Raw genomic sequence first — 24526 nt, forward strand, 5'->3', positions numbered from 1 at the left:
TCCTCTGTTCTCACAGTCACCCGATTCCCACTCCACCACCACTGCCCCTGCCCTTGCACACTCACCATTCCCATTCTTCTTCCACCTTCCAGCACTCTCGCCCTTTCCCCTCTCACACGTCCCTTGCACACCCACCCATGGACACTGTTCCCCCCCGCATGCCCCTTGCACACCCACCAATGGACACGAGCTTGATGTGCTCCCGCTCCAGGAACTCGAGGGCCACCGAGACGTTCTCCAGCTTCATCTGGCGGAAGTTGGGGCGCGGGTGGTGCTTGCGCCCCATCTTCTTCTGGCTGAGCACCTCGAGCAGCGCAATGAGGCGCAGCCCGTCACTCAGGTCACGCTGCAGGTCCACGATGCGCTTCTGCACACACTTGAGGTGCTCATTGCACCAGCGCGTGAACGTGTTCTGCTGGATCTTCTTCCAGGGCGCGTCCTCTGCAAGGTCCTTCTCGGTGGCTGGGAGCTCCTCGGGGTCCTCACCCGGTGCTGCCTCAAAAGTAGAGTTCATCCTGGAGGGGCTGGGGGGGTCCTCGATGAGCAGGGGGGTTGCTGAGTGGTGTGGAGGGTCCTGAAGGGGGGGGGGGGGTTAGTCCTGGGTCACTCCTGGTGCTGGGTGGGAGTCCTGGGTCAGTCCCAGTGTCCTGAAGGGATCCTGGTCCCGTGGGTGTGGGTCCCAAATCACTGTGGGAGTCCTGGGTCAACGTGGGTGCCCGGGGTGAGGGTTCTGGGTCCCGGTGGCAAAGCCGGTGCTGGGGGACGGTGTCCTGGGTTGGGGACGGTGTCCTGGGTCAGAGCTGGTGTCCTGGGTGGGGGCCCTGGGTGGGTGCTGGTGCCCACTACGGGGTCCCGGTGCTGGGGGACGGCGTCCTGGGTCAGTCCCGGTTCCTGGGTGGGGGTCCAGGTGGGTGTCTGTGTCCTGGATGGGGTCCCAGTTCTCGGCGATGGGGGATGGTGTCCTCGGTCAGTCCCAGTGCTCAGGGAGGGTCCCGGTTCCCGGGGTCAGTACGGGTGCCTGGGGACGGGGTCCCGTCTCAGTCCCGGTGTCCCGAGAGGGGTTCGCTGCTCGGTTCCGGTGTCCCGGGTAGGCGTCCCTATTCCCGGAATCGGGGGCTGGTGTCCTGGGTCTGTCCCGGCGCAAGTTCCCGGTGCTGGGGTTGGTTCCCGGTGGGTTCCCGGAGCGGAGCGGCGGGTCCCGGAGGGATGGGGGGTCCGGTGGGTTCCCGGGTCGGTTTCCGATGAGTTCTCGGAGCGGCGGTTCGCGGTGGGGTCCTGAGTGTTCGCGCTGCTTTCCAGGAGGGTTCCTGGGCCGGGGGCGACGGCGGCAAGTGGCGGGGCCGGGGACGGCGGCGGCTTTAAGCGCTGCCCCGGCCCGGCCCGCCCCGTCCCGGGGAGGGACCGACCAGGAGGGACGGAAAGACCGCCCGACCGGTCAGGGGGCGGGGGGCCCGGCCGTCGCTATTTATAGCCCCGGCCTCACACCCGGACCCCCAGATACCGGCACCCCCAAAACCCCCGGACTTCAGCACTCCCCAAACATCGCACTCCGGGACCCTCAAAACCCCGGAATTCGGCACCTCCCAAAACCCCGGATCCCAGCACACCCCGGACCCCCAAACCCCGGCATCCCCGAAACTCCCAAACGCCAGCAGTTCCGAAAACGCACAGACATCAGCACCCCTAAAGTCTCCAACATCCCTAAAACCTCAGTAACCTCAAACACTGGCACACCCAAACACCGACACTCCCAAATATTGACACCCCAAAACGCCGGCACCCAGAAACCCCCAGACACCAACTCCCCAAAACAGTAACCCCAAACAACGACACACCCAAACACTGACACTCACAAATACAAACACCCCAAAATGCCGGCACCCACAAACTCCTAAACAGTGGTACTCCAACACCCCAAAACTCCCCAAATTCGGTCCCTAAAGTCCAGTGCCACAAACTCCTAAATTCTGGCACCTCAAAACCGGCACCCCCCGCCCCCAGACATTGGCACCCCCAACCTTTGCATGCTGAACCACTGGCATGCCTGAACTTCAGCATCCTCAAAACTCAGCACCACCAAACCTCGGCCCTCGAGTACCCCAGCCTCCCTACCTTGAAACACTGGTACCCCAAATCCTGGCACCCAGACATCCCCGAAACTGTGACGCCCCAAAACCCCACAACTCTGGAACCCCAAAATCTAGGCACCCCCAAACTCCAAAATCCACCCCCAATAATCCCAAATACCTGCAACCTTGACACCCCAAAACCCCAGCACCCTATAGCCCGGGCACCCCAACACCCTGTTATCCTGATATACCTGTACCTTGATACCCCAACACTGCAGGCACCCCAATACCGCAGGCCCCCAGCAGCGCAACACACCCCAAAACACCCCGCAAAGATGCCCCCTAAACTTAGTCGGAATCCCGTCACTCCTCCCTTCCCACTTGGGAACCCTGGAAAAACTCACATAAAAATCCTCGCCCAGACCCCAGGGGCACAACGGAGATCCCACAAACCCTCTCAGGATCCCCCTCCGGGGAAACCCACCGGGACACCCGCCCCCAGAACTACCCCTGGAATGGAACCCCCACCCAGCCCCTCCCGGTTGCACCCCACTCCCCCCCGGTGACTCCAGCTGTGGTCCCCCTGGCCGTGCCTCAGTTTCCCCATTGCAGTGACACATGCCTGGGGAGGGGGTTCGGTCATATTTGGGGGCGACCCCTGAACCCCGCTGCCCCCTGAAACTCTCTTGTGTCCCCCCCCACTCCAGATGCCCGAAGCCTCCTCGAGACCCTTGAGAAGGGCGTGCGGGGACACCTGGGTGACCCACATCTGGGTCCTTTTGGGGGGGTAATTTGGGGGGTATCGTGTTCCCCCCTGTTCCGGTGCCTGCCCTGGAAGCTTCCAGCGGGGGGGGGGGTGCGGTGTGGGTGCACCCCGAGGTGACAACGGGTGACAGGGGGGTGACGTGGGGGGGTGACGTGTGGGGGGGTGACGTGGTGGCGCCTGCGCCAACACCTAAAAATAACCTGCCGAGTCAGAGCCACGCACCGGCACCCAAAATACCCGGGGGGGCACGCGGTGGGGGGGGCAGCCCCAACACACCATCACCCAAAATACCCCAGGGGAGGGGGCTGGGGGGGCACGCAACGGGGGTGGAGGTGAAACGCGAGGGGGTCCCCCACCGGGACCCTCAAACCCATGGCAGGTGTAGGAAGGTGAGCAAGTGGATTGTTTGGGGGGTCAGGGTGGTCTGGGACGTGGGGGTCAGGATGTTTGGGGAAGTCGAGGGTGGTCCAGGAGGGTCTGGGCAGTCAGGGTGCTCCAGGGGAGTCAGTGTAGTCCAGGATGGGGGTTCAGGATGCTGCCGGGGCAGGTCAGGGGGAGCCAGGGGGGCCAGGGTGCTTCGCAGGGTGTCCCGGTGCCCTCTGGAGTCTCGGCTCTGCGGCAGCCGGGGCAGAGGAAGATGATGGTGGAGAAAATGATGAAGGAACAAAGGACTTGGCTCCGCCAGTGTCTCCTGGGGAGGAGACAGAGAGCAGAGCCACTGCCCCCTGCGGTAACACCCTGAGTCCCGTGTCCCCCCACCCTGTCCCTGGGTTTCCTCTGGGCACTGGGGTTGGAAGCAGAGGAGGGGACCATGGGCAGCATGGGGGCACAGAGAGGGGAACAGGGGGACACTGGGGACGTGGCCATGGGGACAAGGGGGACAGGGCTGGGGGGCACAAGGGACAGGGACAGTGGGACACAGGGAATATGGCCATGAGGACAGCAGGGACACATGTGGGGCCACATCCAGGAGGGCACAAGAGCAGGGACTTGGAGGGCCTGGGGGTCCCATGGGTGCCATGGGGCTACAGACAGAGTGCTGGGGGGCTGTGGGGGCCATGGGTCCCGTGTGGCAGGGGTGCTGCCAGTACCAGGGGGTGCCAGGGGGTTGGTGGTGCCAGCACTGGTGGGCACTGGGAGGTCCTGGCAGGGCTGGTGCTGCAGCCCCCGGAGCCTCGCACTCAGCACCTCCTGCTGCGCCCACGGGGGGAGCAGCTGCTCTGCACCACTCCACTGCCCCCTGAGTCCCTTCCCTGCTCCATGGCCACCATCCCAGAGTCACAGAACCATAGAACCACTGAGGCTGGAAAAGCCCTCCCAAGGCCTTGGAGTCCCAGCTGTGCCCGATGCCCACCTTGTCCCCAGCCCAGAGCCCTGAGTGCCACGTCTGGGCCTTCCTTGAACACCTTCAGGGATGGGGAACCCAAACCTCCCTGGGCAGCCCCTGCCAAGGCCTGACTGTTCCCCACTGTGCCCCAGCTCTGCCGTGGCCCCCACTACTCCTGTATTGTGTCCCCCCCTCCACAGCCCCATGGCCTCTGTGCCCCCAGTGACCGCAGCTCCGTGGGGAACACGGTGGGCACACAGAGAGGGATATGGGGACCCTTCGTGGTGTCCCCTGGATCACCATCCCTGTGGCAACCATTTGGGGGATGCCTGTTTGGGGGTGCCCCTCCATGGGGATGCCCAGTACAGCACCAGCAGAGCTGACCTGATCCAGTAGAGCCCAGTACAGCCCACTACGACCCTGTTCAGCCCAGTACACCCTGGTACAGTATGACCAGAGCAGTACAGCCCAGTATGACACAGTACAATCCCATATGATACAATACAGGGCGGTGCAGCCCAGTGCAGTCTAGTATATCCCATTACAGCCTAGTAGGATACAGTACAGCCCAGTACAAACCAGTACAGTCCAGGCCAGAATGATCTAGTACAGCCCAGTCCAGCCAGTACTGTCCAGTAAAACATGGGCTGGGGGTTCAGTTCACCCAATCCCCTTGTTCCTCCCCTGGCCCCATCCCTGAGCCCCCTGGCCTCATCTCTGCCCTAGAGCTGGACACAACCCCAGGGGTACCCCAGGGCACCCCCAAGGTGGACACCCCACACACACTCCTCGGGACACAGCTTCTCCTGGAGGCATCCCCCCCCGCTTGAGCACCCCTTCCATGGGGGTCCCAGGTGCCAGAGCCTGGTCCCTGCACCGGCCTTTATAGGTGCCCCCAGCCCGGGGGGGGCCCAGCGCCTCTAATCCCCCCCCTAAGCAGCTTCTGCTCATCCTTCCTGTTCCCTGGGGGTTCCACAGCCTGGGGGAGGGCAAGGTGGGGAGGGAGGGCAGGAAACGCTGGGGGTCTTCTGGGATTTGAGTCCCAGCAGTGCACCCCCAAAGTGGCCCCCCAGCAATGACCCCCCAGCACTGCACCCCCAAAATGAACACCCCCTGTCAGACACCCCGCCTCAAGCAGTGCCCCCCCAATCTTCCCCCCCACCCCTTGGTACCCCCAGATTCCCCCCACCTCACTTGGGACCTCCCCAGCACAGGGCTCCTGACCTCCCCAGACCCAGTGGGAACAATCACTTGAGGGGGGAGACACTTGGCAGGGGGCACCCTGGGGTGCTGGGGTGGGGGCAGCAGGTGACCTCCTGAGGGAAATTCCAAGTTCTTCCCAAGGCATCCAGGGCTGGGCCATCCTGGGGGAGCGGGATCAAGGTTGGAGACACCTGGGGACCTCTGGGGATACCTGGCCATACTAGGGGGAGCACAACTGGGCTTGGGAGCACTGAGAACCCTGGTGGGACCAGGACCAGGACTCTGGCCATTGTGGTGGGACCAAGACTGGGCTTGGGAACACCTGGGGACACCTGAACACCCCAGGAGGAGCAGGATCAAGCTGGGAGACCCTTGGGGACCCTCCCCATACCCAGGTGTGGGGGGGAGTCCTTCCACCCGCCCCCCCCAAATCCCCCAGAGCACCGGCAATCGGCTCGACCCGGCTCAGGGGGCCGATTAGGCGCTGAGCCTGGTTTAGCCCACCCTAATCCCCAAGTTTGGCCGGGCTGAGCCCTGATCCCCCCTAAGCGGCTTTGGGGGCACAGGGTATATCAGAGGGGCGGGCACCGCCCCCCCCCCACTGCCACCATGGACGAGGACGAGTTCTACCTGTTCAAGAATGAGTCGGCGGTGGGGCCCTGGGATGGGCCCCAGTACCACATCGCGCCCATGTGGGCCTTCTACCTGCAGACCATCTTCATGGGCGTGGTGTTCGTGGTGGGCACCCCCCTGAACGCCATTGTCCTCATCGTCACCGTCAAGTACAAGAAGCTGCGGCAGCCACTCAACTACATCCTGGTGAACATCTCCTTCAGCGGCTTCTTGTGCTGCATCTTCAGCGTCTTCACTGTCTTCGTCTCCAGTGCCCAGGGATACTTCATCTTCGGGAAGCACATGTGTGCCTTGGAGGGCTTTGCGGGGGCCACCGGAGGTATGAAGGGACCACTGGGGCTGCTGGGGCCGGAGGTGATGGAGTGACCACTGGGGGCTGCTGGGGCCAGAGGTGGCCACTGTGATCTCCTGGGGCTGTGGGATTTGGGGTGACCACCATGGTCTGTCTGGTAGGGCTTGAGGTATTGTTGACCACCACATTCTACTGAGGCTGTAACAGTTGGGCTGACAGCCACGGGCTGCTGGGGTGCAAGCATTGAGGTGACCTGCTGGACCTTTAGGAGTTGACCACTGTAGTCTGGTGGGACTATAGGATTTGGGGTGACCACTGGCATCTGGTGGAGCTGGAAGTGGGGGTGACCATCACGTTCTTCTGGGGCCGGGGGGAATTGGGGTGATCATCGTGGTCTGGTGGGGCTGGAGGTAACAAAATGGGTAAGGGCCATGGGTAGGGTTGAGCCTTGTGATCTGTTGTGGCTGGAGTGAGGTCTGAAGGTATGGCTGAAGGTAGGGGTGATTACTACATTCTACTGGGGTTGTAGGACTTGTGATCACCCAGTGGCCAGGGGGGCTACGGGCGTTGGGGTGACCTGTAGCCCTGGTGGCCCTGGTGGCCATGGGCGGTGTGTGAGGCCAGCGGCCGTGTTTCCCCAGGGCTGGTGACGGGGTGGTCCTTGGCTTTCCTGGCCGTCGAGCGCTACATCGTCATCTGCAAACCCTTCGGCAACTTCCGCTTCACCTCCCGCCATGCGTTGCTGGTCGTGGCGGCCACCTGGGTCATCAGCATCAGCATCGCCATCCCCCCCTTCCTTGGCTGGAGCAGGTGAGGACATGGCGGGCATGGGGGGCAGGGGGTGAGCAGGGTGTGGAACAGCTCCAGAAGTGGCAAGTGGGGAGTCACCGGGGTGCCATGGGTGGGTCACAGGGGTGCCATGGGGGTGCCAGGTGAGTGCTTGAGACACCAGAAGTGTCGTGGGGTGCCACAGGGTGCCATGGGGTGCTGTGGGGCACCAGGGGGGTGCTACACGGTGCAGAGTGGGGGCTGAGCACAGGTGCTGCAGGTACGTCCCCGAGGGGCTGCAGTGCTCCTGCGGCCCTGACTGGTACACGGTCGGCACCAAGTACAAGAGCGAGTACTACACCTGGTTCCTCTTCATCTTCTGCTTCCTCGTCCCCCTCTCCCTCATCATCTTCTCCTACTCCCAGCTGCTCAGAGCCCTGCGGGCCGTGAGTCCCAGGGGCACGGGGGGCATGGGGGACATGGAGGGCACAGGGGTCAGGCACACCTGTGGCTGAGGGCAAGGGATGGAGAGTGGAGAGGGGCTGGGGGTCAGAAGGGAGGGAGGGAGAGAACAAGGGATGGAGAGATGGAGAATTGCCTGGAAGCGGGGAGGAAGGGAGGGCAGGATGGGGAGCAGGAGCGGGGAAGAGGTGACTGGAGGGATGAAGGGATGCAGGAAGGGAGGGGAGGTTGCTTGGACAGAAGGCTGGGCAGGAGCACAGGCGGGAGGATGGGGGGGGGGCAGACAGGTGCACGGGCACGGGACTGGGCAGGGGGTCGGTCAGGGGGCTGGACAGGGGATGGGGGGGGCAGGGGGCCAGCAGCCCGGGCAGGCTCGAGGTGTCCTATCGCCGGCGCAGGTGGCGGCGCAGCAGCAGGAGTCAGCCACAACACAGAAGGCAGAGCGGGAGGTGTCACGCATGGTCGTGGTCATGGTCGGGTCCTTCTGCCTGTGCTACGTCCCCTACGCGGCGCTGGCCATGTACATGGTGAACAACCGCGACCATGGCCTCGACCTGCGCCTCGTCACCATCCCTGCCTTCTTCTCCAAGAGCGCCTGTGTCTACAACCCCATCATCTACTGCTTCATGAACAAACAGGTGACATCAGCGACACCGGGACACCCACAGAGACACATGGTGGGGGGACATCTAGGGCACCCAGGAGATGGGACACCCAGGACACATGGGATAGGGGGGACACCCAGGACACCAGGTGATGGGGGCATCCAGGGGTGCCCAAGCACATCTGAGGACCAGGGACACCCAGGGACTCCCAAGCATGGGGAACACCCACAGATACCCCTGTGAGGGGACACCTCAGGACACTGGGGCAACAGGAGCATGCAGGGGTGCCCAAGGACATCTGGGGACCAGGGACACCTGGAGACGGGGTACTTGTGGTATAAGGGGCATCGGGAACACTTGCATGGCTGGGGGTTCCATGACCCCAGGGACAGGAGATGGGGCAAATGCGGCATCAGAGGGTGTGAGGACAGTGCCAGGGCTGGACACAGGACCAGTGGGACCCCCAGGCTGAGCTGTCCCCTCTCCTGTGACCCTGTGTCACCTGTCTGTGTCCCTGCAGTTCCGCGCCTGCATCATGGAGACGGTGTGCGGGCGGCCCATGTCAGACGAGTCCGAGGTGTCCAGCTCGGCCCAGCGCACCGAGGTCTCATCGGTGTCCTCCAGCCAGGTCAGCCCCAGCTGAGGGGCTCTGGCACCACCCCAGCCCCTGGGACCCCCGGCTGCCCCCCGGGACCCCCAGCTACCCCCCAGCTGCCCCCAGTGTGGGGCTGGCACTGCCCTGGGGGCCTGGGGGCCCCGGCCAGCCTAGGATGTAGCGCGGGTGGGACAATAAACCATGGCCGCGGTCTGAGCGCAACAGGGATCCATTGAGCACCTGGGGCCCATGGGACGGGGGATCCATGGGATGGGCATCCTAGGGGCAGCTGTGCCCCACAGCACGGTGAGGATGGGGGAGCCTGGGGGTGGCTGTGCTGCGTGGTGGGATGGGACAGGGGTCTCGGGGGTGGCTGTGCCCCATGGTTGGCTGGGCTGGGGGTCCCAGGGGTAGCTGTGCCCCACAGCAGGAGGAGACAGGTCCCAGGAGTGGCTGTGCCCCATGGCAGGGAGGGACAGTGGGTCCCAGGGGAAACTGCCCCACAGTCGGGCAGGACAGGGGTCCCGGAGGTGGCTGTGCCCTGCAGTGGGGCAGGATGGAGGTCCCATGGGTCGCTGTGCTCCACAGTGGGGCAGGATGGGGGTCCCATGGGTGGCCATGCTCCACGGTGATGCCATGGTGGACTCTGCTCCCTTGTCCCCCTCAGGCCTCACGGGCAGTGGGGGGCAGGGAGGTGGGATGCTGCTACCCATCTCCATCTGTGCGGCTGGGGTGGAGCTGGGCCCCCCATCTGTGGGGTGGAGGTGGGACTGAGCCCCCCATCCATGGGGCTGGATTCCCTCTATGAGGCTGAGCCCCCCAAGCCCCAGGGGCAGGACTCCCACAGGCCTCACATCCCCCCCCACCCCGCATCCCCCCATCCAGTTGCCCCCACTCCCCTCCTCAGGGCGCCCCTGTCTGAACCCTCCTGGCTCAGGCAGAGGGAGCTCCCCCAGATCCCGGTTTAGGGGGAAACAGGGAATTAGGGTCCGTCCCCCTCGGCCCATCGGGGGGTGAACAGGTTTATTGAGTTCCAACTGATCTGAATCCCTTCAATCAGCCCGAGGAGAAAATCGAAGAATAAACCCGGAGGAGGCGAAAAATCTGTGTCCAGAGTTGTCACAGGGTCCCAAATCCTCATGGATGGGCAGGGGGTGTTAGGAGAGGGGCTGTTGTGGGGCTGGGTGGCTGCACCAGAGGCTTTCCCAGTATTCCGAAAATCACTTACGCTGTCCCAAATCATCCCTGGCATCCCAGATCACCCCCAGCATTCCCAGATTCCCAAGGCCTGCATGGGGGCATATTCCCAACCCACTGACCCCTGGATTTAGGGAGGAGAGGAAAGGAGGAAGAATAGAGAGAGGAGGAGGAGGAGATGGGAAGATCTGGTCAGCCCTTGGAAACCTTTGGGAAAGGACCTAAGGGAAAATCTGGGCATTTGGAGATGGCCGGGCCTGATTCCTTGCAGCTCCGGTGGCTGCAGGGGGACGAACAACACAGAAAAGAGAAAACCTTGGGAATTGTCCCAGAGCAGGGTGGGATGGTGGGATGAGCCCCCCCCCCCAGAGGTTTGGGGGGTTCAAGGCACTTGGAGCGGGGCTGGGGGGAGGGGTCTTGCCCAGATCCCAGGGGGCAGCGACGGGGGAGGAGGGTCCGACCGCCCTGGGGTCACCTCCAGGTCACTCCCTGGGTCCTGCTGCTGCTCCAACGCTTTTTGGGGTTTTCTTGGGTTTGAATTTTCATTTCAATGTTCACTTTTTATTCCAATTTCACATCAATGTTTCCATTTCATTCAATTTCACTTCTCTGGTTCCAATTCTATTTCAATTTTGATTTTCATTTCAATGTTTAATTCCAATTCCATTTTTAATTCAAATTTCAGTCCAATTCAAATTCCAATTTTAATTTCAATTTCAACTTTAATTCCAATTTTAATTTTAATTCCAATTCCAATTCTAATTTTTATTCCAACGGCAATTCCAATCCCAATCCCTCTGTGAATTTCCCATTCCCCCCCGGGCCCCGCAGCCCCAGGCAGCCCCATCGCTGCCCCCGCGCGAGGGGAGCTGTTTCCACACGTGGTAAAACCAAAACATACAAAAATAACCCAAAAGTCATTAAAACCCGGGGAAAACCCACAACAAGACGAGCCCCAAGTGCCGGGGGAGTGTGGCTTTCCCGAGCCCCATCCCCGGGAGCCGGGATGGGGTTTCTCCGCGGCAGGAACGGCCTCGGCGAGGGACGGAGCCCATAAATAGGTGTCGGTGTCGAGCCTAGAACTCGTCGTGCCGCACCAGCGCCTCCCCGAAGTCCGTGGCCTGGCTGCCCACGAACAGGTCCGACTTGTCCACGATCTCCTCCCGTGTCAGCTTCCCGTCCTGCAGGGAACGCCACATCCTGCTATTTCCCCATCCAGCCATTTCCCCACTCCTCCCATCCGGCTCCCGAAATCCCACTGGCCCACCTTGTCCTGGTCAGACTCATAGACGAGGTGCCGGGCTTCGGCCTCGGCGTGGTCGTAGTCTGAGGGCAGGATCCAATCCTTGGTCTCCTCCTTGTCCATCTTCCCATCCCGGTTCTTGTCCCGGAATTCCACAAACTGTTCCCGCTCTGTCTTCACCCACTCGGGCTCATCAGCATCACCGTCCTGGCTGTACATGTCACCTGTGGGGAGAGCGGGATCAGGATCAGCCCTACGGCCCCTGCCCCATCCCAAAGATTGACCCAAAGCCTTGAGTTCCCTAAATCCATCCCCAAAATCCAAAAGCACCATCTGGGTCACCCGAAAATTTCACCCGAAAATCCTCAATGGAGGCATGGGGGCAGGTGGAAGTTGAGAGAGAGAAGAACATTCTGTGAGGGGGAGGGCTGGGAAGGACATGGCAGCAGTGGCTCCCACTGGACGGGGACACTGAGAGGATTTGGAGAGCACGTGGAGCTCCAGCATCTCACCGATGTACTCCTCCAGGTCAATGAAACCATCGCCGTTCTTGTCAATGTCCTCCATGGTTTCCTGCAAGAAGATGTTGGTGTGAGCTGGGCCCAGAGCAATTCCTGCCCCTCAGTGACCACCCGCCACCAGAGCTTCCCAAAATGCCTCTGTGTTGGCCCCACCTGCACAACAATGTCCTTCATGTAGTCATACTCCTCAGGGTGCAGGAAGGCCGTGAACTCCTCCTTGGTGGCTGCCAGGTCCCCATCCTTGTCGGCCATCTTGAAGCGCCGCTCGTCCCGCACCATCATCTGTTTGTAGTTGAAGCCATCGTCAGGGTCTGGATCGTCTGGGAAGGAGCACAGGGAGCACTCAGGTCAGCTTGGGCAGGGGAAGGACCAAGGCACCCACCAACCCAACCCCACACAACCTCAAACCAACCTCAACCCAACTCAACATTCTCAATTCAACCTCAACCCAAACTCAACCTCCTCTACTGAACCTCAACTTCCTCACAACTTCAACCTCAGGACAACCTCAATCTCCTCAACCCAACCTCAACCTTCACCCCAACCCAACCTCCTCCACACAACCTTCTCCATCCTCAGCTTCCTCAACGCAACCTCAGCATCCTCCACCCAACCTCAAACTCCTCAACTCAACTTCCTCCATCTCAGCACAACCTCCCAACACTTTGCCAACGAAAGCTCAGTTGCAGCCACCACTTCTCTCCTGTGCCCACTCCCTGGAGGAGGAGGAGCTGTGGAAGCCCTGGGATCATGACATTCCCAGGGAGAGGCCCCAAAAGACAAGGCTCAGGGGCTTTGGCCAGCACAGCCAGAGGCTCAACTTGAGCTATTTTGGGAGGGGAATGTGTAAGGGGATCTCACTCGCTGCCGGGGCAGTGGCAGGGCCAGGAGGCTTCAGCTGGGTGGGATCATGGGGCACGCGTGGCCTCTTGGCATAGCCTTGCCAGCAGCAGGACAGGAGTTCCAGGACACGGGGCCAGCAGTGTCCAGCAGCCTATGGAGAACGTGGATGCTGGGGGACACTGCCATGCTCTGGTTAAGTTAAACCTGAGCCAGGCCCAATCTAAAAAAGGGTCCAAAAGTCCCTGTGTCCCTGCTCTTTTACCTGGGACAAAAGGCAGGCATAGGGAGCCCTGGATTAAGGAGCTCTGGAGCAGCCCTGAGGCCATTAAATATCCAAAGATTGTGACTTGAGGTAGCTCTAGAGCAGAATGAACCCCAAATTCCTCATTCTGTTCCCAAGGTTTTGCCTTGAGAAGCAGCATAGCCCTGAACAAGGAAACCTTCGGGACCAATTCCTTAACTGCTGTTGGGCTAATTAATGGGTTTGATGGGGGAGTGGTGGGGGGGGCAGGTGGGTTAGAAAGGGTTAAACCCTCCCAACGCCCCCAAAGTCACTTCCTGTCTCGGTCCCTGGGCTGGGAGAGGTTTGGGGGAGCAGATGGAGGGGAAGGAGACAGAGTTGGGGAATTGCTCAGAGTATGGCAGCAAAGCCACAAGCTCAACCCAATGTCTTGTCTCCTGGGACAAGCATTCCTGGTTTTGGATCCTACCATGGGATTGAGGAATTAACAAAAATAGGAATGATGATGATGATGATGATTATAATTTCTGATTTTGAAGGGAGTTTCAAAGGAATTTCCAGTCTCAGATGAAGCTCGTGGACATTTATCACTTGATATTCCCTGATTCCCAGGATTCCCCCCAGCAGAACCCCACACTGCTCCGTGACACTTCTGGGGGCCACCCAGTGACTCATCCTGGCATGTAATTAATTAATTAATAAAACCAGTCCCAGCACCTCGTTTTGCTGACAAAACACCACATTCTGGACCCTCCAGAGCAGCCAAGGGTGATGCCTGGCCCCATGCATCACTTGGCCACTGCTCAACACACAGACGGCACCTCCAGAGGCATTCCAGCCCCATTCTGGCCATGGAGGGGAGCAAGGAGAAGAGAGAGGAACATTTCAGCAGCAAGGAGCTGTGGAAAAGTAATTCCTGCCGAGAGGAGACGGAGCCAGAGCCAGAGCGTGAGGCAGGATCCTCCCGGCACTCCGTAAGGATACAAGTATGTGGGAGCAGCATGAGTCGAGGCTCCATCAGGGCCTGCCAAGGGCACTCAGCCTCCAGCACTGCTCCAGGTTTGGAATCGGCCGTGCCGGGGGCTGGGCACTCCCACTCACTGCTCTGCCTGTGGGAAGGAACTCCTTAAGCTCATTAAGGGGATTCCATTAATTCAGGGTTTTCTCATTAAGGCTTTTCCTCATGAATGTTCCTATTTTTCCCTATCCAACACCTGCAGGTCCTAAATCCCACCCCAGACTTCTCAAACAGTGCTCAAACCCTTCCCAGGACCTCTCTTTCTCCTTCCAGTCTGGATTTACACAGGCAGACTAGCCCAGACCCCAGAAATCCATGGAAAAGGGAGGTTTGGGAAGCGCTGCCCCAGCCTGGGGGTGTCATGGGGATTTCCCTGGCCACCAGCACAGCAAATCCAGATCCTCCCTGATCCCAAGGGAGATGGATGAGCCTCCTGTGCTGTGCAGCAGCTCCCTCTCTGCACATCCCGTGGAGCAGTTTGACTATTTTTGGCAATATTTAGGAAATTAGAGTGGATTCAACACTCCAGAGCTGCAGCTCCTCCACCCGGGTCAGTCTACAGTGCTGGAGGCCAGAGCTGGCACAGGGCTTTAGCGTTTAAAGTTTTAACCCCAAAAGAGCTGTTGCTTCCCACACTCCCAGGGATGTCTGAAGCCGTGCCACACTGCTGGCCCAGCATGTGTCCCAACATCTCCGAGTTCTGGGGTCTAACACTGCTCCCAGGATAAAAGAAAGCGACAGAAATCTCTGCTAATGGTTTTTTGTGGGTTCAGGGATGCAATGGACACACCAAGGTGGTTCCACAGCCGCAGGTCAGTCGGTTCCACCTGCAGGTCCCAAATGCCCCCACAAGCCAGGAATTCCAAAGGGCTGGAAACCCCCATTCCCACATGCCATTAATCCCAAAATCACCTGCATTCAGCCCAGAGCTGCATTTGTCACCAGGGACATCAATAATGCCCAGACGTGGCTGCAGAGGGGAAAAAAGGGATGGGTGGGGGTGTAAACATGCCCTTTGGGGGATTTCCATGTATTTTGGGTTCTTTTCCTTAGATTTCTCTTTGTTAATGCCACCAGGAGATCAATTTGGAGAGTTTTGGAGGTTTTAAAGTGTGAGATCTCGGGGACATCTGCTCCAGCTGGCCCCATGTATACCAAGGCCATGCCCTACATCATATTCCTGTGCTTATCCCAGGGGAAAAATCCATCTTGGGTCAGCCAAACACCTGCCACTGCCGCTCCACACTCCCAACCACGGACTTCCTCTGGGCCTCCTTAATCCAGGCCCCAAACTCCCCCTCTGGATCCACGTCCATCCCACTGACTGTCATGCTACAAGCCCATCCTGATCCACCTCCACCCCACCGGCTCTCGCACTCTAAAGCAGAGCAGGATGTCCCAGCTGCTGGCTCCAGGAAAGGCTCATCCCAAGAGCCAGGACCTACCCAGGATATATCCATAGGTGGCATTTTTATACTCCTCCCAGGAAACCAGCCCGTCCTCATTGAGGTCATGGCCCTTCCACTGGCGCTCCACGTCCTCGTAAATCCAGCGCTTTTGGGCAAACTTGATCCAGGCCTTGAGCTCCTCCACTGTCACGAACCCGTCTCCATCCTCATCTATTTTCCCTACAATCTTCCTGTAGGAAACGCAGAGAAATCCAGCAAAAGTTAAGAAAAATGAGGGGTTAGCAGGGAGGGAATGGGAAGGGGCAGAGGGGGTTAGTCGAGGGTGTTACAGACTTTGGGAATTCAAATATTTGGAGTTCATCCTTAAAACCAACATATGGTTCAGCTGCCAAAGCTTCAGCTCAGACATGAAAATTGCTGGCTCAGCCATTTTTGGACTACTCAGGTTTTGGTTTCTTCAGAAATTATCAGTTTTAGGGAAAAAATTCTGTTTTAGCCCCTGGGAAAGACCTATCCATGCGTCCTTTGACCAAGACAGCACCAGGTGATGAGCATGGACCCATATTTATATTAAAAATGGGAATATTGGCTCTGCCTCTCCTGGTGATGCCAGGAGAAAGTTGAGGTGGTTATAGAATTTGCAAATTCAACCATTTGAAGAGTTTATCTTTAAAACCAACATTTGAGTTAGCTGCTGAAAAAGTGGGTCAGCTGCCAAAATGCTGTCCCGGACGCAGAAAACATTGGCTCAGACATGGAAATCACCAGCTTGGCCACTCTTGAACCACTCAGGCTTTGGTTTCTTCAGGAATTACAAATTTTAGAGGAAAATCTTCCCTGTTAAATCTTAGGAATCCATCTGTGTGTCCTCCCACCTCGATGGCGCCGGGTGAGGAGCACAGACGCACATTTCTGCTAAACCCGGGAAGTTCGGCTCTGCAGTAGGAACTGGAGCCGCCCAAGCCCAGCCCAAGCCCAGCGGAGCAGAGGAGCCCTGGAGCAGCCGGTGCCGGGCCCATCCCACCCGCTGCCCGGGGGAGCAACCGGAGCCGCGCAGCCCCAGTGCCGCAGCGGCCGCGTGCCTCCGTTATTTTTAGCAGCAGCTGTAGGAAAAGCCGGCAGGAATGCAGGATCCAGGGGCAGATGGAGCCGGGGGGTGGGGGCTGTTTGATCCACACCGCTCCACAGGGCTCGCTCCCCGGAGCAGACGCAGCTCTGTGCGGGGAAAGTTTCGGGCTCCTCAGATGAAAATCAGGGGTAACGGTCCCAAAATCCTTTGTCTGGCGAAGCAGGATCCTGGTTTTTTCCTTTTATATGAAGGTTTAACAGAAAACCATTCAGGAATCCTGAGCTCCAGCCCGGGTATTTGAGGAATTTTAGAAGACAGGTGGAAAACACGGAATTTTTAAATTTCAAATCACCACTAGGACTATTAATTCCAAAAATATTGGTGCAAAGGAAAACCCGGACACCGGAGCCACCCATGCTCACAGCCAGGTTTCCATGTTTCAGAATTGCCTTGGTCAAGGACAATCAGGAATTCCTCTGTGGCACAAAGGATGTTCCTGGCAATGAGACACTGGAGAGAGACTGGAAGAAAATGGGGGAAAATGTGAAATTTAGTTCTGACAGTGAGGTGCCAGAGTGGGGGCAGTGAGCAGGGCTTGGAGACCTGAGCGGTTTTATAGAGAAATACATAAAATAAATATGTAAGTATCAAAAATAGCTCATCAGTAGTGCCTAAAGTTATGCATAAATATGTAGAATATTATATAAATATTTCAGAATTTTATATATCAATATGCAAAGCGTCCCTTCCAATATTCCTGATCAAACGCAGAAATATGAAAAATATCACATAAATATTCAGAATTTTCCATACAAACATATAAAAAAATCAGTATTATAAAATTCTGCATACAATTATGTAAAGTATCACATGAATACTAAACATTTGTCCATGTAAATATATAAACCACAGATAAATCTGTCAAATTCTTTCTATTTCAGGGAAACAATTCCATGTTTCCTTCTCCCAAGAAGGTAACACCACCGGCAAAGGGAGTTATTGGGGAAAACCCCTGGAATGGAGGACCAGAGCCGGCAGGGGTTGATGGCCAAAGAAGTTTTTCCAGGGCAGTTACCAGGGGGTTAATTAGGGAACAGCTTCCCAGGCAAGTCAAACCCTCTCCAACCCGAGCCGGGCACTCAGGAAGCTCCCAAACCTCCTCCCCACCCTGGTCCCGCGCCCGGGGCCGGCACCAGCTGCTCCCGGCTGCTTTCCCAGGGCAGGAGCCACCGAATCCTCACATTTTCCCAAACCCCCATTCTGCCCCCCCCGCAAGGGAGGGCAGCAGATGCTCGGGAAGGGCCGGCAGCTGCTCGCCGTTCCCACTCCCTGATCCAAGGGGATCCGCGTGCCCAGGGCTGCTGCCAGGGAACGGCACTGCCGCCGGCACTAAACAAGGTACGGCCCGGGCATTGTTCCCAAATCCCCGACGGCCCAAAAGGCAAGGAGGTGAGCAGAGCTGCGTGGAAAGCACTTGGAAAGCCGGAGGCGGAGCTCTCGCAGAAAAACAGGCCCTTCCTGCAGCACAACCCCGTTAAAGCACAGAATTTATAGAATCAGACCGTGATAACGAGTTTATCAAAGCAATTCCAGCTCGGGATAGCAGGAATTGGCCTCAGCGGATAAAACTGCGGCTGGTTTGTGCGGAGGGCGGAAAATCTCCGCTGGAAAGTCGGCGCGGGCGGGCGCTGCCGGCGTTCCGGGAGATAACTCGGCAGAACAATGGGATTGAGCCGTGACGGAGCCCGGGCAGCGGGAACGCGGCGGGGGAGGGCGGCCGGGGCTGAGCTTCCCCCGGCATCTGACGCTGCTCCAGGGGGTCGAGGGATTCGCTCTGATTTTGCCAGGAGGCAAAAAGACTCCTGGATCCTATATTTTGGAGTTTACAGAGCAAGCAGGGCCTGGCTTCAAGGGATCATGGGGTTCTCCAGTTGAAATAGTCCCTGGAGGGCGGAAATTCCCTCCGGCCCACCAAGTGCTGGGGGAGAGGCCAGCACCTCCTTCCCACTGGGAGCCTGGACGATCCATAGGGATGGATGGAACGTGACACTCCCTGGCCTGCACATCCCACTGTATCTGTGGGACTCGGCTCACTCTGAAAGTTTCCTCAGCACCCACATGTGGTTGAGCTTTTCTTTCCCATCAAGGAGCACCATTCCCCAAAAACAGCCCAAAATTCACCGTGGGCTGCATAGGTGCTGCTCTGGCAGCAGCAAGGTTGGGATGCTTGGCTGAAAAAATCGGGTCTGACTAAAAAAGGGGAGATTTAGGTGGGATATTGGGAAGGAATTCCTGGCACAGGGTGCCCAGAGCAGCTGTGGCTGCCCCTGGATCCCTGGCAGTGCCCAAGGCCGGGCTGGACATTGGGGCTGGGAGCAGCCTGGGACAGTGGGTAGCACTGGATGGGCTTTAAGGTCCCTTCCCAGCTAGATCATTTCAAGAAAATCCAGCCAAAGGCACCCAGTTCCAAGGTGATTGGAGCCCAGCATCCTGAGGAGTGTCCAGAGTTGCCCAGGGAGCCTCCGCTTCCCCAGTTCCCCCCACCTCACCCCGCTGGAGGCTGCAGTTCCCAGGTTTGAGCCACCCGGAGCCCCAGAACAACTGCGGCAGCAGCTGCTGCGGGGGCACCCGGCCCCACTCCGCTCCCGGGAATGATCCCAGGGCCAGGCCGGGGGGGCCCGGGGGAGACACAGCCAGATCCCAGGGGAGGCGCAGCCATCCTGGATCTGAAGGGAGGCACAGCGCATCCCGGGGTCCCAGCTGAGGCCCAGCCCCACGCTGGAGGGGGAATCTCCATGCAGGGTCTGTTTACCCAGCTCCCAACCAGCTCCTTCCAGCTGAGAAATACCCGTGATCCCAGGGGCTCCAGTGGTACCCGGAGAACACAGAGTGAGTGCAGCACAGCACAGCCCCCCATTGTCTGCTCCGGAGTTTTGGGGAATGCCTGGCACTGGGAATGGCTCCAGGTGACTTCCTGGGGAATGCCTGGTTCTGGGAAGTGAATTCCTAGGCTGGGAGCGGGGTCTCCTGCAGGGGGAACGGTGCACGTGCCACCATCCCCACCGGTGCTGCTCCCTGTGTCCCCGCTCCCTGTGCCCAGAGCTCTCTCTGGGAAGGGTTGGGATGCTCTCCTTACCCCAGGCGCTCCTTGCTCTCCTCCGGTGTGAGCTGGTCGAAGCTCTTGGCCTCGTCGGCGCCCAGGAAGGCGTCGTGGTCGTAGTCGAAGCTCTGGGCATCGTCGTGTTCGCGGGCGCTGAGCGGGGCCTCGCGCACCACGCGCTCCTTGCGCTCCGTGGGCTTGGCGGAGCCGCACAGCGCCCACACGCTCAGGCACAGCAGGAGCCGCGGGAACAGCATCGTGCTGGGCCTGTGGGGACAGGGACACCGCGATGGGCTGCGCCCGCCGGCACGGGCACCGGGCGGCACGGGCACCGGGCGGCACGGGCAGCAACAGCATTAGGGCGTGCTGTCAGGGAAAAATGGGGATTAGGGCAAAATATCTGGGGAAAATAGGGATTAGGGCATGTTATTGGGGAAAAACCAGTTTAATAGTAATACTGATTATGGGAGCAAAAATGATGAATTAATCCAGATGATCTGGATAAAATGATAAATATGGATTTTCTGGGCAAAGACGATGAACTAATGCAGATTGTCTGGGAAAATGGGGAATTAGTGCAGATTATGTGGGCACAAATGACTAAAAAATGCAAATTATCTGGGAAAGTGATGAATTCCTGAATATTCTCAGGGCAAATTGATTAATTGATCCCAATTATCAGGGCACTGTAATGAACTGATATGGGTTATCTGGGCAAAAATGATTCACTGACATGGATTATCAGGGCACAGGGATTAATTAACACAGATTATCAAGGCACAGGGATCAATGGATGTGGATTATCAGGGCACAGTGACTAACTGACAGATTATCAAGGCACAGGGATTAATTAACACAGATCATCAGGGCACAGGGATTAATGGATGTGGATTATCAAGGAACAGGGATTAATTAACACAGATTATCAGGGCACAGGGACCTTCAAGACCCCGGCGCACGTGGGCAACATCCCGTTTCCCCCGGAGCTGCTCCCAACCCCATCCCAGAGCCCCTCAGAGTGGCAACTGTGGCTGGGAAGGGATCCAGGGGTGGGGAAAGGGATCCTGGCGGGAAGGAAGGAAGTGGATCCAGATGGGAGGAATGTGAAGGACGTGCGGCACAGGCCCCCTCTGCTCTCCCTCCTCCCAACATTCCCTCCCCAAACCCTTGTGCCGCCTCCTCCCAACGCGTCTGGACGCTCCTCCAGACCCGATGTGGGTGGAATCCTCCCCCACCAACCCGATCCCCTCGCACTGGAACCTGCCTAATCCAACCACCCAAATGTGCCTGGGATCGATGGCAGCTCTGGAAGGATTCCAGAGGCCGATCCCTTTAAATCCCAACCGAAATTCAGGTGTTCCCCACCCTTGTCACTGAGATCCCAACTTAGATTCCATCATAGATCCAGGTGTTCCCCATCCTGATCTCTTTAAACTTCGGTCCAGGTATTCCTCATCCTGAAGTATTTACCCTTAAATTTTAATCAAGATATTTCTTTTCTTTAACTCTTTCACTCCAAATTTAATCCAGATACTCACCATCCAGAGCTCTTCAATGCAAATTTAATTCAAGACATTCCTCATCCTTATTACTTTAATCTAAATTTAAACCCAAGATATTCCTCATCCTTATTGCTTTAATCTAAATTTAAACCCAAGATATTCCCCATCCTTACCCCTTTAAATTTACATCCAGGTCCTCCCCACCCAGAGCTCTTAAACATAAAAGTAAACCAGGTATTCCCATTCCTTAGCACTTTAAATCTGTGGTTTAAAATCCAGGTATTCCCCTTTAACCTGAACTAAGACCAAGGAATTCTGCCCTGGGAGTGACCCAGGAATGACCTGGGACTGGTCCCATGTCAAACCAAGACAGTGGTGGCAGGACATGGGGGAAAGGACATAGAAAGGCCCTTTCCTTCCTTTTTATTTTTTTTGAATAAGGATCTATCGGACCATTCAGAAAACCCACAAATTTCAATTCCTTGGAAGTGGGGAAGGAGGGGGTATGGAGAGGGGGTTTGGGTTATAAAGAGTAAAAGTCACTTTTTTAGTGTTTCTGGAGAGGAAAAACATTCCAGGAGGGAAAGCCAATTCCAGGTGTAAGTGGAGCTCTGGATATCCCTGTGCTGAGGACCTTACTCCTGCTCACTGTGGGCACATCCCAGTGCCCGGGGCCTGCCCAGCCTCATGCTGATCCCAGGATCAGCCCAGCCTGGAGCACAGGGTGACCTGGAACAGGTCAAACACCCCGATTTTATCTCCCAGTGTCCACACAGAGCCTGGGAGGCACTTGGAAGTGATTAAAGAGGGACAATCCAACCTCCAACCGGATCCGGGCACAGGGCCGGGAGCTGCTGTGGGAAAGGTGTTCAGAGACACCAAAACCCACGAACCAACTGTGATCCGTAAACAATTATCCATAAAAAACTGGCAGTATCAGCAGCTTCTGCTGACCAACGGGATGGGCCCCTGGATTTTCTGCAGAGATCCCAATCTGAGGAAAAAGGCAGAGCCCCTCTCCTCACAGGAGGAGCCACTGGCAGCAGATCCCTTTTCTCCTGAATAAAGGGGTGAACTGTGGGGAAGTCGGGAACAGGAAACAGTGGTGGGAAGATGTGGGGGTCAGAATGGGGGTCCAGACCCTCAGCTGGGGAGGAACTGAGGATTCCAGTGGGGCTAGGTGGGATTCTGATGGAGGACCTTGAGATTGCAAGGATATTGATGGAGAAACTTGGGATTCCAAGTGGGTTTGCTGTAATATTGATGGTGAAACCCAGAATTTCCATTGGGTTTGCTGGGATACTGACAGAAGAACTCGGAATTCTGCACTGGGCTTGGAACTGTGGTGACATTTAGAGCAAATTGATGGGAAGAAGCCCCTCTGGACACACATTTCCAGTCTGGGAGGCCAATAGGATCCCATAAAACCCCTCATAGGCAACACAATTTGTTCAGGTTTGGGTATCAGCCTCTGTTTTGGCTTTTTACCAATGGGATTGATCCCATTGGAGCAGCCAGGGAACAATTAACTGGGACCCCAAGGTGCCACCCCAGGGGCACAGCAAGGGTGAGGGGTGGGGTTCAGGGAATTCCGGCCCTGAGAAAGATTTATGGATGCGGGGGAGATACTGGGAGCCGAAACCAATCCCGGGATAGAAACGGGCTGGTCCTGCCCCAAACCAACCCCAAAGTTTTGGGGGTCACTGATGGCTGCGGGAGAGGAACACGGATTTGGGGTGATACCTCCTCGGCCCAGAGCCCCCGCGCAGGGCAGCACCGGGGGTCCCACAGCCCGTTATCTTGGTATCCCGGGGGTCTCACAGCCCCTTATCCCGGCGGTCCTACAGCCCGGAATCCCGGCGGATGCCCCGGGGGACTCCATGGATCCCCGCGGGCCGGTCCCGCCCGGGTCGCGAGATGCGGACGAGGCTCCATCCCCGGGACAGGCGGTCCCCGCCGGCCCAGCCCACCCGCCCTGGGCCGGTACACGGGCCCTGGGACTCAGCATCGCACAGCGGGACTGGCCGCAAAACTCGCGGACGCGGCGGCGCCGCCGCTCCCGCCCGTTCCCATGGAGACCGGGCCCGGCGCTGCCGCCGTCGCGTTACCGCCACACCGCAGCGGCCCCGCAGAGCCGCTCCCACCACTTCCCCGGGCTCCAAGCTCCGGCCCCGACCCCCATGCCGGCGCCCATCCCGATCCCGTCCTGTCCCGTCCCTCACCGTCCCCGCCGCCGCCGCCGCCGCCGCCGCTCCGCGCACCGGAAGTCGGCGCCGCGCCACGCCGCACAGCCCCCCGCGCGCCCTCCCCGTCAACCAATCACAGGAAGGCCACGCCTCCCCCGCCGCGCCGCTCCGCGTCTCGATTGGTCCCCTCTGCCGCCACTCCGCCCCTCTGCCCGCCTCAGCCCCGCCCCCGCGCACTCCTCCGGCCCTGCTCCCTCCGGCCCCGCCCCCTGCCGGGGATGCGGGCGCTGATTGGCTGGAATGCGCCACGTCCTCAGGCGCGCGCCGGCCGCGGACCCCGCCCACCGGGGCGCCCCGCGGTGCACTGCGCACGCGCCTGCGAGGTGGGCAGAGTCACGTGTGTGGAAAAGGCGGGAAAGTCGAGGCGGCGGCGGGCTCGGGGAGTGTTGTGTCCCTTCCCTGCTCATTCCTTGGTCGCTCCCTGGTCATTCCCGGCCTTTGCCAGCTGGCTGGTGTGGCCCAGCTGAGTGGCCGGGCTGCCACGGAGCCGCAGAATCAGTTACACTTGCCCAGTGACAGACTCCCCTGAGTCAGATCCACAGGGATCATGGATCCAGCTCTTGGCCCTACACAGACATCCCAAAGTACGGAAAGTCACGCAATGAAAAGCCAGTGTCCACGAATGAGACAGAGGAACCCTGCAACTTCATTTGAATAAAGGGAGAGAGTCTGCTGGGACACATGCCCGCGGGGTTTTCTCTGTCGAGGTTTCAGAGGCCGCAGCCTCCTTTTATCCCAAACTCCCGGCCGCACGTTGCTCTCTTCCTTTCCCTGTTGCTGAGGTACCAGGAAGGTGCAGCCTTCCCGAACCGCCTACCACATATTCCCCCTTAAACACGTCAGTTTTCCCCCAAAGTTCAGAAGTTCAGGCTTGTGCAGACCCTTGTCTGAGCTGTCTGGGCTCTGTAAGGAACCGGCTGCTTGATGTTGGTAGAGACATTAAGACATTTCAAAGATGTTAACAGTCATACCCTCACCTATGGAATTGTTTGTAAAGACATTAGCACACATCTTTCCTATCACCAACAATCCCCCCTGTGCATCCCCGGCAGCACTGTCCAAACACTCCTGGAGCTCTGGCAGCCTCAGGGCCGTGCCCATTCCCTGGGGAGCCTGGGCAGTGCCCAGCACCCTCTGGGGGAAGAACCTTTCCCTGATCTCCAACCTGACCCTCCCCTGACACAGCTCTAGCCATTCTCTGTGTCCTGCAGTGTTTATCCAGCTGGGCTGGGCAGTTTGTCCAGAAAGGTCTGGGGAGAGACAGAGCTGAAATGTCTCAAACTTCAAGAAAGATGTTAAGGGTCTGGAGCCCCAGGAGCAGCTGAGGGAGCTGGGAAAGGGGCTCAGGCTGGAGCAAAGGAGGCTCGGGGGGCCCTTGTGGCTCTGCACAAGTCCCTGACAGGAGGGGGCAGCCGGG

At 58.5% G+C, this 24526-nt stretch overlaps 3 protein-coding genes across 4 annotated transcripts in view; 1 reads left to right on the forward strand and 2 right to left on the reverse strand.

Moving 5' to 3' along the window:
• FLNC (filamin C) overlaps nucleotides 1–577 on the reverse strand; it is a 29400-nt gene extending 28823 nt beyond the window's left edge. For both annotated transcript variants that reach the window (XM_069033309.1, XM_069033299.1), the window contains exon 1: nucleotides 178–577. In XM_069033309.1, the coding sequence (XP_068889410.1) occupies nucleotides 178–514 (337 nt within the window). In that variant the 5' untranslated portion in view covers nucleotides 515–577. The remainder of the gene's footprint in view (nucleotides 1–177) is intronic.
• Nucleotides 578–5974: 5397 nt separating this feature from the next.
• Nucleotides 5975–8850, forward strand: OPN1SW (opsin 1, short wave sensitive). The gene is made up of 5 exons (XM_069033321.1): nucleotides 5975–6317; nucleotides 6932–7100; nucleotides 7339–7504; nucleotides 7919–8158; nucleotides 8646–8850. The coding sequence occupies exons 1-5, from the start codon at nucleotides 5975–5977 to the stop codon at nucleotides 8766–8768; spliced, it is 1041 nt and encodes a 346-aa protein (XP_068889422.1). The 3' UTR covers nucleotides 8769–8850.
• An 852-nt stretch (nucleotides 8851–9702) lies between these two features.
• CALU (calumenin) lies at nucleotides 9703–23152 on the reverse strand. The gene is made up of 7 exons (XM_069033329.1): nucleotides 23086–23152; nucleotides 19398–19628; nucleotides 15229–15422; nucleotides 11835–12001; nucleotides 11673–11733; nucleotides 11185–11384; nucleotides 9703–11098 (listed from the first exon to the last, which is right to left on the reverse strand). The coding sequence occupies exons 2-7, from the start codon at nucleotides 19616–19618 to the stop codon at nucleotides 10994–10996; spliced, it is 948 nt and encodes a 315-aa protein (XP_068889430.1). The 5' UTR covers nucleotides 19619–19628; nucleotides 23086–23152; the 3' UTR covers nucleotides 9703–10993.
• Between the last annotated feature and the right edge of the window lie 1374 nt (nucleotides 23153–24526).

Source organism: Aphelocoma coerulescens, chromosome 1A, assembly GCF_041296385.1.
Source record: "Aphelocoma coerulescens isolate FSJ_1873_10779 chromosome 1A, UR_Acoe_1.0, whole genome shotgun sequence".
Taxonomy (NCBI): Eukaryota; Metazoa; Chordata; class Aves; order Passeriformes; family Corvidae; genus Aphelocoma; species Aphelocoma coerulescens.

Bases quoted from the DNA above. Each gene is read 5' to 3' on its own strand.
- OPN1SW (XM_069033321.1), top strand. From the start codon at position 5,975: ATGGACGAGGACGAGTTCTACCTGTTCAAGAATGAGTCGGCGGTGGGG. The intron at 6,318-6,931 runs GTATGAAGGGAC...GTGTTTCCCCAG, and splicing joins CTTTGCGGGGGCCACCGGAG to GGCTGGTGACGGGGTGGTCC. The intron at 8,159-8,645 runs GTGACATCAGCG...GTGTCCCTGCAG, and splicing joins ACTGCTTCATGAACAAACAG to TTCCGCGCCTGCATCATGGA.
- CALU (XM_069033329.1), bottom strand. From the start codon at position 19,618: ATGCTGTTCCCGCGGCTCCTGCTGTGCCTGAGCGTGTGGGCGCTGTGC. The intron at 12,002-15,228 runs GTAGGTCCTGGC...GCTCCTTCCCAG, and splicing joins CACCTATGGATATATCCTGG to ACGATCCAGACCCTGACGAT. The intron at 11,385-11,672 runs GTGAGATGCTGG...CTCTCCCCACAG, and splicing joins TGACCTGGAGGAGTACATCG to GTGACATGTACAGCCAGGAC.